Source organism: Dasypus novemcinctus, chromosome 3, assembly GCF_030445035.2.
Source record: "Dasypus novemcinctus isolate mDasNov1 chromosome 3, mDasNov1.1.hap2, whole genome shotgun sequence".
In the NCBI taxonomy this organism is placed as follows: Eukaryota; Metazoa; Chordata; class Mammalia; order Cingulata; family Dasypodidae; genus Dasypus; species Dasypus novemcinctus.
In genome coordinates, this window is record NC_080675.1 from 80,337,130 (window position 1) to 80,351,727 (window position 14,598).

At 42.2% G+C, this 14,598-nt stretch overlaps 1 protein-coding gene and 1 non-coding gene across 2 annotated transcripts in view; both read left to right on the top strand.

The window, feature by feature from the left end:
* The first annotated feature begins 360 nt into the window (after positions 1 to 360).
* SNX6 (sorting nexin 6) overlaps positions 361 to 14,598 on the top strand; it is an 89,568-nt gene continuing 75,330 nt past the window's right edge. The window contains exons 1-2 of the mRNA XM_004467893.4: positions 361 to 637; positions 792 to 839. Of these exons, the coding sequence (XP_004467950.2) occupies positions 632 to 637; positions 792 to 839 (54 nt within the window). The 5' untranslated portion in view covers positions 361 to 631. The remainder of the gene's footprint in view (positions 638 to 791; positions 840 to 14,598) is intronic.
* On the top strand, positions 3,035 to 3,141 carry LOC111766400 (U6 spliceosomal RNA). Its single transcript, XR_002798461.1, has one exon. It is a non-coding gene; the product is annotated as a U6 spliceosomal RNA (small nuclear RNA).

Below are 14,598 nucleotides of genomic sequence, written 5' to 3' on the forward strand. Positions count from 1 at the left end.
GCTGGAAGGTAAAAGGAGGTCTGGGGAAGATTTCTTTGTATAAAGGAAAGGAACATTCATGTAATGTGAACAGCTCACTCTTATAGTTCCCAAACCATTAGTGCCCCGAAGCCGAGATAGTTATTACTTCACCAGCAGTTAAAAGCTTGATTACAGTCCCTGACTGCTGCCTGTGTGAAGGCCCTTGGTTCCCGCAACTTCCACGGGCAAAAATACTATTAACTGTGATTAATTATCGTGTGGCACAATTCAAAGACTAGATGATTTGTTGTGGTTTCTCAAGGATGCCTGCTTGGTTTCTTGCTCAGGGCTCTCGCTCAGAGTCCTCAGGGCAAGGGACTTGGACAGCTCCTGGGGGTGGCTCTCGGGTCTGAGCCGGCCAGCGGCTGAGTGCTCCCATCCACGTGATTCTAGGCTTTCGAGCTCTCCCTGGCTTAGATGTTTCGAACTTGGTCGAGGACCTTGTGGTCCACTGCCTTCCGGGCTGGTCAACCCGGGGGTCCCCGCGCCCAGGCGGGGCGGGGCTGCTCCGAGGTCCCGCCCTTCGGGCCCCGCCCCCTCCCGCGGCCTCGGGCTCCCTCCGACCCGCGGTGCGCTGCGCGCCTGCGCTGGCCCTCGCCTTGGAGCAGCCATGATGGTGGGTGTTCTTCGCGGCGCCGAACCCGGCGCACGGTGGGGGCGGCTGGCGCGGGGCGGCGCGGGGGTAGCGCCGGCCTGGCACTAATGTCTGCTTTTTTGTTTTCTCCACCCCACCCTTTTTCTCGGCGCGCCGGGCACCGGTGACCCCGCAGGAAGGCCTGGACGACGGCCCGGACTTCCTCTCCGAGGAGGACCGTGGAGTAAGTTCTGTCTGCGTCTCACTTGCGGAACCCTTTTTCCCTGACTTGGGCCCCGGGTGTGGTACGGCGAGGGGTCCCCGGCGGCGTAGCACCTCCTCTTCACCGTTCTCCTTTCGATTTCCTAGCCGCGGCCGCGCCCCGCCCTCTTGCAGCCCTTCCTCCCTTGGGGACGCTGGGTTCGATTTCCCGGGAACCAGCGGCGGCTTCCGCGTCCCCGGCCGGGTTCACACTCTTCCCGCGGACCTCTTCCCGACCTGGTCGGGGTACCGTAGGGAAGTGGAGGTGGGTCTGGGGCTCAAAAGCCCCCACCCCCGCCACTTTTGGGGTCTGAAAAACCATTATCAGACCTTCCTGGCGGCGCCCTCAATTTTCTCCTCAGGTAGACCTCACGAACCCACTGCCTTCCACCCTTCTGTCCCTCTCAAACGGATACAGTACAGGCTTATTCTAAATTACCCTTTTGCTAGGATTTCCACGGTAGGCGAATCTTAACTCTTATACAGTATCCTACAGGGTTTTGGAAAACGCTGGTAGTCAATGGTACTTTGTACTTTTCCTGATATTCGAAAAATACAGCATTTACAGTGTTCCCTTGATTTTGAGGCGAGTTGCCGTCCACTTCAGAAAGGGCGTTCGGGGCCCCAGTTCCTCCGTCCCACTCTCTTCCCCCGTTTGCCTTGGTTGAAGAGTAGTAATCTGTATAGTGCCTGGTACAAGTGAATCCTTGAAAAATATTTATATATGATAATTATAGCTTAGCGAGGTGCCATGGTTCCTTCACATTCAACAGCCTGCACTTCAGTTTCCCGTTTTGCTTTCTCTGACCCTCTCAGATAATGAAAAAGCTCCTGTTAGTGGATTTTTTGGTGGGACATAAAATACTATTGTAGGATATTATTATTAGTGTTTTTAATGAGATGAAGTAGTTATATTAACTGATGACCTTTATAAAGCTTTCAAATGGTAAGAAAGACGCGGAGGATGTCTGCATACTTTTATGCGTAATAAATTAACATATTTCCGTAAATTTCCCTGCTTACAGAAAAGTACCATTTAGAATTTTTAGTTCCTGAAAATTTTAGTTTATAATGAATTCTAAGTCAAAATATGGGGAACATATGTGGCTCAAGAGGGAGTCCCTGGTTCCCTCAGGTGCCTCTTAAAAACAAACCGGAAAAAACAACAACAACAAGCAAACAAACGAAAAAACCAAATCACGGAACCAATGCAGCTCGGTGGTTGGGCATCAGCTTCCCACATCAAGGTTCAATCCCCGTCTAGCTCCTAAAACAAAACAAAATGTGTGCGTTTATGTAAATATGTGTGTGTGTGTATGTGTATGTCTTCTAGGATAAGACAGTGGAATTAGCTATTTATAAATTGTATTTTGGACTTTGAAATTGGAGAAACTAGCAAAGTTATTTAATGAAGTGAGAGGAATTGCTTATAGCACAATTAAAAGATTGAATTTTTTTAAAAATTGACCTTCAATACTTAGATAACAAATTTGCATCATATTTTTGTAGTCTACAAGGAAAAGTAAATAGATTTGCTTTCTTGTAATATCTGACTAATGTTCAGTAAGAGTAATAACTTTTAAATTATTTATGTTGATAAATGAAAAGTAAAGCAAGGATTTTCTGTGAAGATTTGTGTTCATGTTCTTATGCCTTTGATAAGTTTTGCTTACAGAACTGGAAGCACTTAAGTAAAGAAACTTTTTTCATATATTACAAAATTAAAGGAAGAGGGAGACAAAGAGCACCAGGAGGTGCTTGTAAGAATGTGGAGGAAGTTTTAGTATGAAAATGGAAAAAACATTGCCACAAGTTAAAAAGCTTTTAGATTTTGTCAGGATGAATATGTTCACATGTCCAGTGCTTCCTTATTTTGTCCTGTAGTACCAAATGAATCGTTACAACTAGGCACTGTTTGTTATATCTAGGCACTGTGCTAAGCACAGTATAAGCACTGTTTCATTTTGTCCTCTCTTATCAACCCTGTGAAGCTTCTAGTTATCTCCTTTTATGTATGAGAAATCTGAACCTCAGAGATGCTAAGTAAGTAGTCTGAGGTCACACAGCTGGTGAGTGGGAGAGATGGACTTTAAACCACATTTCTCTCTCTGACTTCAGAGCCAGTGAACCTGTTTCTCAAAGTGTGACCTTGAAACATTGCATCAGAATGCAAAAACAGTGCTCGCTTTGGCAGCACATATACTAAAATTGGAACAATACAGAGAAGATAAGCATGGCCCCTGCACAAGGATGACACGCAAATTCGTGAAGTGTTCCATATTTTTTAAAAAATAATAAAAAATAAAAATGTGTATACACAGAAGAAGAAAAAAAAGAATGCAAAAACATTTAAAAACAAGACTGAAAAGAGTAGGTCTCAGGACCTCCTAAATCAGAATCTCTTCAGATGGGAGAAGGGCAGGTAGTTGTTTTTTGTTTTGTTTTGTTTTGTTTTTGAGGTACCTGGGATGAGGGATTGAACTGGGACCTCATTTTTGTGGGAAGCTGACATTCAACCACTGAACCACACTGTCTTCCCTGAGTTGTTTTTTGTTTGTTTGTTTGTTTGTTTTGCTGTTTGTTTTTTTCAGGAGACACCAGGAACTGAATCAGGGAATTCCCACATGGGAGGTTGGGCTCTCAATTGCTTGAGCCACATGTTTCCAGGTGCTTTTTTTTTTTTTTAAGATTTATTTTATTTACTTTATTTTTCTTTATCACCCCTCCCCCAGATGGTTCTCTTGTCTGTCTGATCATTGTTTGCTTGCCTTCTCCTGGAGGCACCGGGGAAGGGAACCTGGGACCTCCCACTTGAGAGGCAAGTGCCCAGTGGCCTGAGCCACATCCCTCCTCTCGGGCTGTGGTTTCTGCTGGCTTGTGGCATCTGCTTGTTGTAGCAGGAGGCATCATCTGCTCATCTTCTATTAGGAGGCACCAGGACCGGGACCAAAGCTGGGACCCCCCATGTGGTAGGTGGGCGCCCAGCTGGTCGAGCCACATCCACTTCCCCCCAGATGGTTTTTAAACAAGCACCCTAGAAGATTCTGTTATGCACTGAAGTGTGATTACTATTGTACATTTTTATTCCGCAATTTCTCCATTTCAGGAAAAGAAATATCTGGCCTTTTTAAATTTCTTACTATTGTATTTGTCCTGATAGAAATAGGTTGTCATAAGAATTTTTGAGCATTGTACTTTTAGTTTAGATCTTCTTCCACCTTTTAAGAAAGAGTCTTGATAGAGAAAATAAAGCATGCAATGCATACTTGATTTGAATTGTAGAGGGAACAGCACAGATTCAAAAATAATAATGCAAGCATTTTAGCGGCAAGTAGGCAAAATTAGAGTCATTGTTTCTAAATATTTAAGCAGGTTTAAATTTTCATTATGATATTTAGATCAAAACAGAATCTGAGTGGCTTTACTTACAGTTAAGAAAATACTCTTTTGTGACCAATTGAAAAAGTAGGCTTTAGGATTACACAGCGTTCAAAATTTTTTCAGCCACACCTCCACATAGTAAGGTATTTTTTTCCCCCAAAATGAAGCACAGTAATATTGCATTAGTCAGCCAAAGGAGTGCTGATGCAAAATAACAGAAATTTTTTGGCTTTTATAAAAGGGTATTTATTTGGGGTGGAAACTTAGAGTTACCAGGCCATAAAGCATAAGTTACTTCCCTCACATGTTGGGGCAAGAGGGCTGTTGACCTCAGCAAGGATCAGCCTCCCTCTTCCTCTTAAGGCTCTGTGGTCCCAGCTTCTTCCAGTATCAGCTATAGGCTGGGATAATTCTCCTCTCCCAGGGCTCATTCCCCTCCAGGCTAAGCTGCTCTAGTCTCTCCACAGGATCGGCTGTAGACTGTCAGGCTCTCTCTTCCCAGGGCCTCGGCAGTATCTTTGGAGCCATCTCTGTTCTTCTCCTGTGTGTTTACTTCTTGGGACTCCAGCATCAAAAAACTACAGCTGTCTCCTCTGCCATGTCATTTTCTTTATGAGTCCCCGCCCCCTTCTCACTTGGCCCAATCAAAACCTTAATCATAATTTAATCAAGTAAGAGTGAAACCTCTGAATCCAAGACAATCTAATATACCCAGAGGAACAGACCAATTTACAAACATAATCCAATATCTATTTTTGGAATTCATAAATAGTACCAAACTGCTATAAATATATTATTTAATGAACAAATGAGCCTTTTGGACTGGACACATTTTGTTCTGATGTGCTTGTCAAACAAGAGCGGTATGTGCCAATGGATAGCATAATTCTTTCTTAGCATTTGATTTGAATTTTTTTAAAAAGATTTATTTATTTATTTCTCTCCCCTTCCCCCCCCCGACCCCAGTTGTCTGTTCTCTGTGTCTATTTGCTGCGTCTTTGTCCACTTCTGTTGTTGTGAGTGGCATGGGAATCTGTGTTTCTTTTTGTTGCGTCATCTTGTTGTGTCAGCTCTCCATGTGTGTGGTGCCATTCCTGGGCAGGCTGCACTTTCTTTCGCACGGGCCGGTTCTCCTTATGGGGCGCACTCCCTGCGCATGGGGCTCCCCTACGCTGGGTGGGGGGGAACGACACCCCTGCGTGGCAAAGCACTCCTTGTGCACATAAACGCTCCACATGGGCCAGCTCCACACGGGTCAAGGAGGCCCGGGGTTTGAACTGCAGACCTCCCATGTGGTAGATGGACACCCTAACCACTGGGCCAAGTCCGCTGCCCTGATTTGAATTTTAAATAACATGTTTATTTTCAAAAAAATTTTTTGGTGGAGTAGCCACATGTCTCCTGGACTCCTAGCCTTACTCCTTACTTTTTATTTCTTATCTTCATTAATAGCATCTTTTTCCAGTCACACAAGTAAGAAACCTCTGAATCACAACTTTCTTTCCCATAGTTAATGTCACCTCTGAAATTTTGTTTTTGTATTTCCCGTGTCTTTCATTTGGATAGCCCCATTTAAGATCCTGCTGCTTCTTGCCTGAGTTCTAATAGTACCCTTCATTGGTCTCCCATTTCCAGCTTTACATTCCAATCCAGTCTTGACACTACTTCTAGTTACCTAACTAGAATGATTAAGTCATAATAGCACTACTAGTCAAAAGGAATAACCTAGACTCCATTCCTTTTGGAATAGGTCCAAACACACCTTAAGCTAGCATTCAACACCAGGGATAACACTCTTTTGGTCTGGCTTTATTTCTCAATACAAGTTCCCCTCAAACACCCTAGGCACACCCTAGTCTACTTGTCATTGCCTAGGCACCTCTACACTTTGTCTGCTTTATGCTGTTTCAACATTGTAGAGTGTTGTTTTTTTTCCTCTCACCTTTTCTTTCATTCTTTTTTCCTTTCTTTTTTCTTTTTGGTGATTTTTGTTTTGTTTTGTTTTGCTTTTCTTTATTACTTTTTTCTCTCACCTTTACTTTCACTGGAAATTTGACTTACCTTTTGAGGCCGACCCAAATGTTTGCATATTCCTTATACCTACACAGCATTTATCTTGAACAGAATTCGCATTTATTGATAGTTATCTCAGATAAAAATGTGACATTTATTGTGTTGGCTATGAATAAGACAAAGTTCCTGTCTTGGGACCTTCACAATGTAATGAGGGAGACAGTTACAATCCTCTGTGATAGAGTGCTGTGGGAATATGAAGGAGGAGGTGTTTAACCTTAGGGGAAGGGGTAACTGTGAAGACATAATAAGAACTACACACATACAGGGTTTACTGAATGCCAGGGACTTCCATATATTAACTCACTTCTTAAATCCCTATGAGATAACTTCCAGCATTATTTCTACTTCAGGAAGGAAAACTGAGGTTCAGAGAGATTAAATAACTTGCCCAAGGTCATACATCCATATGAGCTAGATTCAAATATAGGTAGTCTAGCTCTAGGGCCTGGGCTCTGAACCATTATGCTATCATCTAAATAAGCTAAGCCTTAAACTTAATTTTTAATTATTTTTTTTATAGCTCTAAAGCATAACACTGATTCAGACACTTTATCATGCACACAAACTTGACCTGAGAAATTCCAATTTTTTGTTTTTTCATTTTTGTTGTTTTTTGTTTTTAGGAGGTACCAGGAATTGAACCTGGGACCTCATATGTGGGAGGCAGGTGCTCAACCCCTTAGCCACATCTGCTCCTATCAGTTTGTTTTAATCCACTGAAATATAACATCATATGTCTGTATAACAACTAAGCTTTCAACTTTGATCAGTTTTTTAGGCTCTCAGGAACGGGGAAGAAGAAGGGAGGGCTTGTCAGCAGAGAGGATAGCATGTATAGGTAATTTGGTTCTGCTTGGAGCACCTGTTCTTATTGGGAGCTGGGCTTCTAAATATAGATAGGGGTTGTGCAGATAGATACTGTCAAGTGCATAATGGTTAAGACGTCAAGCCCCCTGAGGGCTTTTAAGCTGAGAGACATATGCCCAAATGAAAATAACATATTAGAAAGTTACTTTGAAATAGAGGGTGGATTGATGCTTCTTTGAGGAAGAAGAAACCACTAAGAAGTAACGGTCCAGGTGAGAAATGATGAAACTGGAACTAAGGCAGTGGAGGGGGCATAGCAAAGAGATGATAGGACATAGAATTGACAGGGTTTAATGACTAATTAAGAATATAGACAAGGCAAAGGAGACAGAGAAAATGAGGAATAGAGGAGAAAAGAGCAGATTTAGAGGGTAAGGTGATCTGTTGAATTTAAAGTGCCTATGAGGCATATAACTTACTTGGCTAGAATGTAAGATCAGTAAGGATGAGAAATGTCGTCTCAGTGCTGTATCACTAGCATCTAGTGCTGTGCTTGGCATATTGAAGCTGCTCAAATGATTGTTTAGTAAGTGAATAAATCCAGGTGAGTAAGTCTAATTAGTAGCTTGAAAGTCTGGGAACTTAGAACAAAAGATTTGAATTGGAGATGATTTTTTTTTTAATTTATCTTTAAGCAAGGGAGTAAAGAATTTTATTAAGAAACAAGAAACGAGAAAAGTACACAATCCAAGAAAAGTACACAGAGTACAACATCTACCTTAGGCATGCTGCAGAGTGAGATGTGCACCACAATTTAGGAATTATTAATCAAGAGTAGCTGAGGTTGCCAAGGCTAGGTAGCACCCAGGGGAAACTAACATATAAGAACCCAAGTGAAGAAGAGGACTAATTGACAAGGCTGAGAGGGATAGGAGAGGAATGAGAGAAGATTGCCCCAGAAAGTTGAGAGAAGAGAATTTTAAGGAGAAAGAAGTCAGAGTGATCTTCAAGGCAAAATACCACAGAAAGATCAAGAAGACTGAAAAGTATCATTGGTTTAGATGTTAGGTAGTCATTATGTGAAGTTTTGTGAGGACTAAAGTCAGACTTGAATAGAAAAGTTGTAAATTAAGTAGGTCCTACTGCAGACAGGAAGATCAGGCACCTGGTGGACAGACAACTCAGCCCTCCATAGGTTACCACTTCATCTCAGATTGCAGGGAAGCGGTAGTGAGGCTAAATTTGTTGAAAGTTGTTGATGGGTCTGAGGGAATAATAGCTACTAGCATTTATTTCTGTAATGTTGAAGGTTAGATCACCTGTTGAGAGGGGTGGGAAATGCAGTGGAAGGTTGAGGTAGTAAAAGTTTGGAATGATTGCTGAAAGGAATAAAAAGGGCAGCTGAGAAGACCTGCTCAGGATTATTGAGTATTTTAAGAACCTAACACAATTTGGAGACAATTAATTTGTATGGGCCAGTGCAGACGGATGTGTGACTTTTCTGTAGTCACACTCAGCAACTCAAATGTAAAAGTAAAACATGTTGACAGTCAAGTTGACTCTAAGCGTGGGAATTTTCAAGCCAGGTGTAGCAAAAGAGCAAGGAGAACCACAATGGGATACTACCCCACACCCACTAGACTGCTATTATTTTTAAAAAATAAGTGCTGGTGAGAATGGGAGGAAATGGGGATCTTAGTACATTGTTGATGGGAATGTAAAATGTATCTGCTATGGAAAACTGCATGGTGGTTCCTCAAAAAGTTAAAATTAGAGCTACCATATAATTCTGCAGTCTCACTTCTAGGTTTATACCCACAAGAAATGAAAGCAGGGATTTGAACAGAGATATGGTACACTAATATTCATAAAAGCATTATTCAGAATGGCAGAAAGGTGAAAGCAAACCAAAGATTCATCAGCAGATGAATAAATAAAAGTGCTATATACGTGTGTTTTAGTTTGCCAAAGGGCTGCTGATGCAAAGTACCAAAAATGCGTTGGCTTTTTAAAGGAAATTTATTTGGGGGTAAAAGCTTACAATTCCAAGGCAGTGAAAGTTCAAATCAAGGTACCATAAGAAGTGTTTTCTCACCAAAGTCAGCTACTGTTGATCCTGTTGTCCGGGCATGTGGCAAAGCAAGATGGCCAGCAATCTCTGCCAAGGTCTCAGCCTTCCTCTCCAGGCTCACTGTCTCTTGGAAGCCTAGAGTTCAGCTGTGAGCAACCTGGCAGGGGACTTGTGTCTTTCCGGGCCTCATCTGTCAGTCTCAGCTGCACTGTTTTCTTCCTGAGTTCTGCTGTAGGCTAATAGGCATATAGCAGGGCTCATCTCTTGACCTCCTCTATAGGCCCAGCATCTTGGGGGCATCCTGCCTAAGTGATCCTCTAGTCCTCTCTCACATGGCGGGAGAAAAGAAAACAGCAGCTTCCTTTTCCTGTGTCTGTTTTTATCAGACCCATCAAGAGGGCGAAGATTCAACCTGAGTCATGGCTCACGGACATACTCCAGTTGGAAGGGTCTCACACCCACAGGAATGGATTATTTCACAAACAGACTTTCAAGAAATTGAAGATTCGTAAAATAATTTCAAACTGCCACAACATATAGTGGAATATTACTAGTCCCTAAAAAGGAATGGAGTTTGATAAATGCCACTACATGGATGAACCTTGAAGACATTATATTGAGTGAAATAAGTCAGTTAAAAAGGAACAGATTATGTATGAGTCCATTTATGTGAAATAACTTGAATATACAAATTCATACACATGCTAAGAGTACACATTAGTGGGGTGGGAGAAGAGAGCAAAGGGAGAGGGAGTTAATGCATAATGGGTGCAGGGTTTCTGTTTGGGATGATGGGAAAGTTCTGCTAACGTGGTGGTTATACCACTGTTGGGAATGTGATTAATCTCACATAGATGGGAGGGTAGTGTATTTGGTATACAAGAATAAGGAAATGGAAGAGAGAAATATTTTAATAATTTGGAATGATCTTAAATTGGAAGACCAAATTAACAGGTATTCCAATGTAGAAATTCCCAGAAAGTGTGAATTCCAAACTGATAGAGCAATGGTGAAAAAACAAATCTGAAAAAATGTATGTATAGAAAAATATGAAATCTGGCAAAATATTTTATATAATCATGAAAAATAAAAATATTAGCAGTTGAGATGAAATTTTGACAGAATTTAACAGGCAAGGAAAACCCTGAAAATCCAGGTTGGTGTTCCTAATTACAAATTCTAAAGCCCCTCCCCTCAAGATGCTGCTTTGATAGGTCTGCAGTAGGGCCTGGGATTTAGTATTTTTATAAGCAATCAGGTTATCAGTTGTGTATACATAATGCTCAGCTAGGCAATGAAAACATAAGGAATGGAGAAATGCCAAGGTTATTATTCCCAAAACTGTATGATAAGCATACATTTTGTTTTTGTTTTTTAAAGATTTATTTTTATTCTACCCCTTCCCCCCCCCCCCACCTCCTTGTTTGTAGTTGCTGTGTCTGTCAGTCTTTTTTCTTTAGAAGGCACCAGGAACTGAACTCGGGACTTCCAGTGTGGGAGGGAGGCACCTAATCGCTTGAGTCACCTCCATTCCCTGCTTTGTTGTGTTTCTTTCTTCTTGGTCTCTTGTTGCATCACCTTGTTGTGCCAGCTCGTCATTCTTGCTCATCTTGTAAGCTTGCTGTCTCGCTTGTCCTTTCTAGGAGGCACCAGGAGCTTCCGCTCCCTACTTTGTTGTGCCTCTTATGTTTTCCTTCTTGTTTTTCTTGTTGGGTCATCTTCTTGTGGCAGCTTGTCATGCCTGCCTGTCATGCCAGCTCGCTGTCTTCTTTGGGGGGCACCAGGAACCAAACTAGGGACCTCCCATGTGGTAGGCAGGAGCTCAGTCGCTTGAGTCACATCCACTACCCAATAAGCATATGTTTTAAAAAATATAAGTGAGATCAGAGTATAAACAATTTGGCCTCCAACATTATTTTCACTTAGGTTATAAATGAAATTTGGAAATCCAGCATAATGCTAATGAGTAGGTGAGATACCTGAAATAAGCCTGGATTTTACCACTAGAGTATTTGAAACAGGCTAGTTAATTAGACTTTAAATATTTCCTGTCTTTGAATCCAGCTTTGACTTTAGCTTTTAGTCTATATGTCTCTTATAATCTCCAAATTAGCCAAATTGTTACAAGATTTATTGTTTAAAGGGTAAGGAAACTGGATAAAAGTCTAAGAATTGTAAGTAGAATTATGATAAGAATTGTAAATAGGAAATCTACACACAAATAAATGGAAGCATTAAAATCAGAAATATATCCAGTTGTTCAAATGTAGCTGATAGAGTAAAATGTGAAATTTAATTCATTTCAAAGGAATTATTTATTACTTATTACATGTTAGCATTTTTCTTAGCACTTTACATACATTTAATAGTTTTATATGTCTGAATTGAAGCAATAGAGTTTAAATTATTGGCTAATAATTCTTTTATTAATTTTCTTGTTCTTAAAAGTAGACATGTGCCTTAATTTTAGAACATGAGCTTCAGTGGACTGTCTTCTTAGATAATAGTTTACTTTTTGGGTGAAACTATAGTGAATCATGGTTAGCTCAGTGTTTCGGTTTCCTTGGCTGCTCAAAGCAGATAACATGAAATGCGTTGGCTTTTTCTTTTCCCAAATCGATTTATTGATACATATTAATAAATCATACAATTCATCCAAAGAGTATAATTTGTGGTATTTGGTATAATCACAGTTGTGCGTTCAAAACTTCAGTCATTAGTACTGCATTTTCATTATTTCAATACTAATAATAATAAGCAAAAAATGGACAAACAAGGAACTTGTTCACTCTTCAATCTCTCTGTTTCCCCTGCTGTACATAGCTGCTATTTCTGGCTGTTCTTGAACAATTATTTATTAAGCAATTTTATTCAGCTGTATTCACATACCTTACAATCTATCTAAAGTCTGATCAGTGGCTTTTAGTATAATCACAGTGTTGTGCATTTGTTACAAAAAGTTTTGTTGTTGTTGTTGTTTTTGGAGATTTTTTTTCTCTCCCCTTCCCCCCCCCCGCCCCAGTTGTCTGTTCTCTGTGTCCATTTGCTGTGTGTTCTTCTTTTTGTCCACTTCTGTTGTTGTCAGCGGCACTGGAATCTGTATCTTTTTGTTGCACCATCTTGTGTCAGCTCTCCGTGTGTGTGGCGCCCTTCCTGGGCAGGCTGTGCTTTCTTTGCGCTGGGCGGCTCTCTTTACAGGGCACAGTCTTTGCACGTGGGGCTCCCCTACGTGGGGACGCCCCTGCGTGGCACAGCACTCCTTGCATGCATCAGCACTGCGCGTGAGCCAGCTCCACACGGGTCAAGAAGGCCCGGGGTTTGAACTGCAGACCTCCCATGTGGTAGAAAGATGCCCTATCCACTGGGCCAAGCCTGCTTCCCCTCAACAAAAAGTTTTAAAATTACTTCATTACTCCAAAGAGAAAAACTCCACACCCCTTAGCATGCCTTCGTAGCCCTATGTTACCACTAGTCAAAATTCATCTTTAGAAATTGATTTATATTTACATTTTATATAAATGGAATCATACAATATATTACACAATATATTTGGTTCATAGTAACACAGTCATACAGTACTCATCCTTTTGTGTCTGGCTTGCTTCACTCAACATAATGTCCTCCAGGTTCTTCCATGCTGTCATATGCTTATGACTTCATTTCTTCTTACAGCTGCATAATATTCCATTGTGTGACTATACCACAGTTTATCCATTCATCAGTTGATGGACACCTGAGTTGTTTCCATCTTTTGACATCATGAAAAAAGCGGACTTGGCGCAGTGGATAGGGTGTCCGTCTACCACATGGGAGGTCCGCGGTTCAAACCCCGTTCCTCCTTGACCCATGTGGAGCTGGCCCACGCGGGCACAGTGGATAGGGTGTCCGTCTACCACATGGGAGGTCCGTGGTTCAAACCCCATTCCTCCTTGACCCGTGTGGAGCTGGCCTGCATGCAACACTGATGCGCACAAGGAATGCCATGCCACGCAGGGGTGCCCCTTGCGTAGGGGAGCCCCACGCACAAGGAGTGCACCCTGTAAAGAGAGCCGCCCAGTGCGAAAGAAAGTGCAGCCTGCCCAGGAATGGCACGGCACACACGGAGAGCTGACGCAGCAAGATGATGCAACAACAACAAAAAGAAACACAGATTCCCGTGCCGCTGACAACAACAGAAGCGGATCTTTAAAAAAAAAAATACCACTATGAATTTAAGTGTGCAGATGTCTGTTCATGTCACTGCTCTCAGTTCTCCTGGGTATATACTCAGTAGTGGTATTATCGGGTCACGTGGCAAATCTATATTCGACTTCTTTAGGAAATGCCGAACAGTCCTCCACAGTGGCTGTACCATTCTGCATTCGCATCAACAGTGAATAAGGGGAAACGGACTTTGGCCCAGTGGTTGGGGCGTCCGTCTACCATATGGGAGGTCCGCGGTTCGAACCCCGGGCCTCCTTGACCCGTGTGGAGCTGGCCATGCGCAGTGCTGATGCGCGCAGGGAGTGCCGTGCCACGCGGGGGTGTCCCCCGCGTGGGGGAGCCCCACGCGCAGGGAGTGCGCCCGTGAGGAGGGCCGCCCAGCGTGAAAGGAGGGGGCAGCCTGCCCAGGAATGGCGCCGCCCACACTTCCCGTGCCGCTGACGACAACAGAAGCGGGTGCCGCTGACGACAACAGAAGCGGACAAAGAAACAAGACGCAGCAAACAGACACCAAGAACAGACCACCAGGGGAGGGGGGGAAATTAAATAAAATAAATAAATCTTTAAAAAAAAAAAAAAACAGTGAATAAGTGTTCTTTCTCTCCACATCCTCTGCAACACTTGTAGTTCTCTGTCTTTTTAATAGGGGCCATTATGATAGGTGTGAAATGATATTGCATTATAATTTTGATTTGCTTTTCCCTAATCATTAGTGATGTTGAATATTTTTTCATTTGTTTTTTTGCCATTTGTATTTTTTTGGACAAATATCTATTCAAGTCTTTTGCCCATTTTTTAATTGGGTCGTTTGTCTTTTTGTTGAATTATAACATCTCTTTATATGTTAAGGATATTAAACTCTTATCAGACATGTGATTTCCAAATATTTTTCTCCTGCTCAGTCAGCTGCCTAGTCACCCTTTTGACAAAGTCCTATGAGATGCAGAAGTCTTTAATTTTGAGAAATGGGTGTGACTCAAGTGATTGGGCTTCTGTCTAACGTATAGGAGATCCCGGGTTCAATTCCTGGGGCCTCCTGGTGAAGGTGAGTTGGCCCACGCAGAGAGCAACAAGATGATGCAACAACAAAAAAAGAGACACAAAAGAAAGACAATGAGAGAGACAACACACCAGGGAGCTAAGGTGGCTCAAGCATTTGAGTGCCTCTCTGCCATATCAGAAGGTCCTGGGATCAGATTTCCAG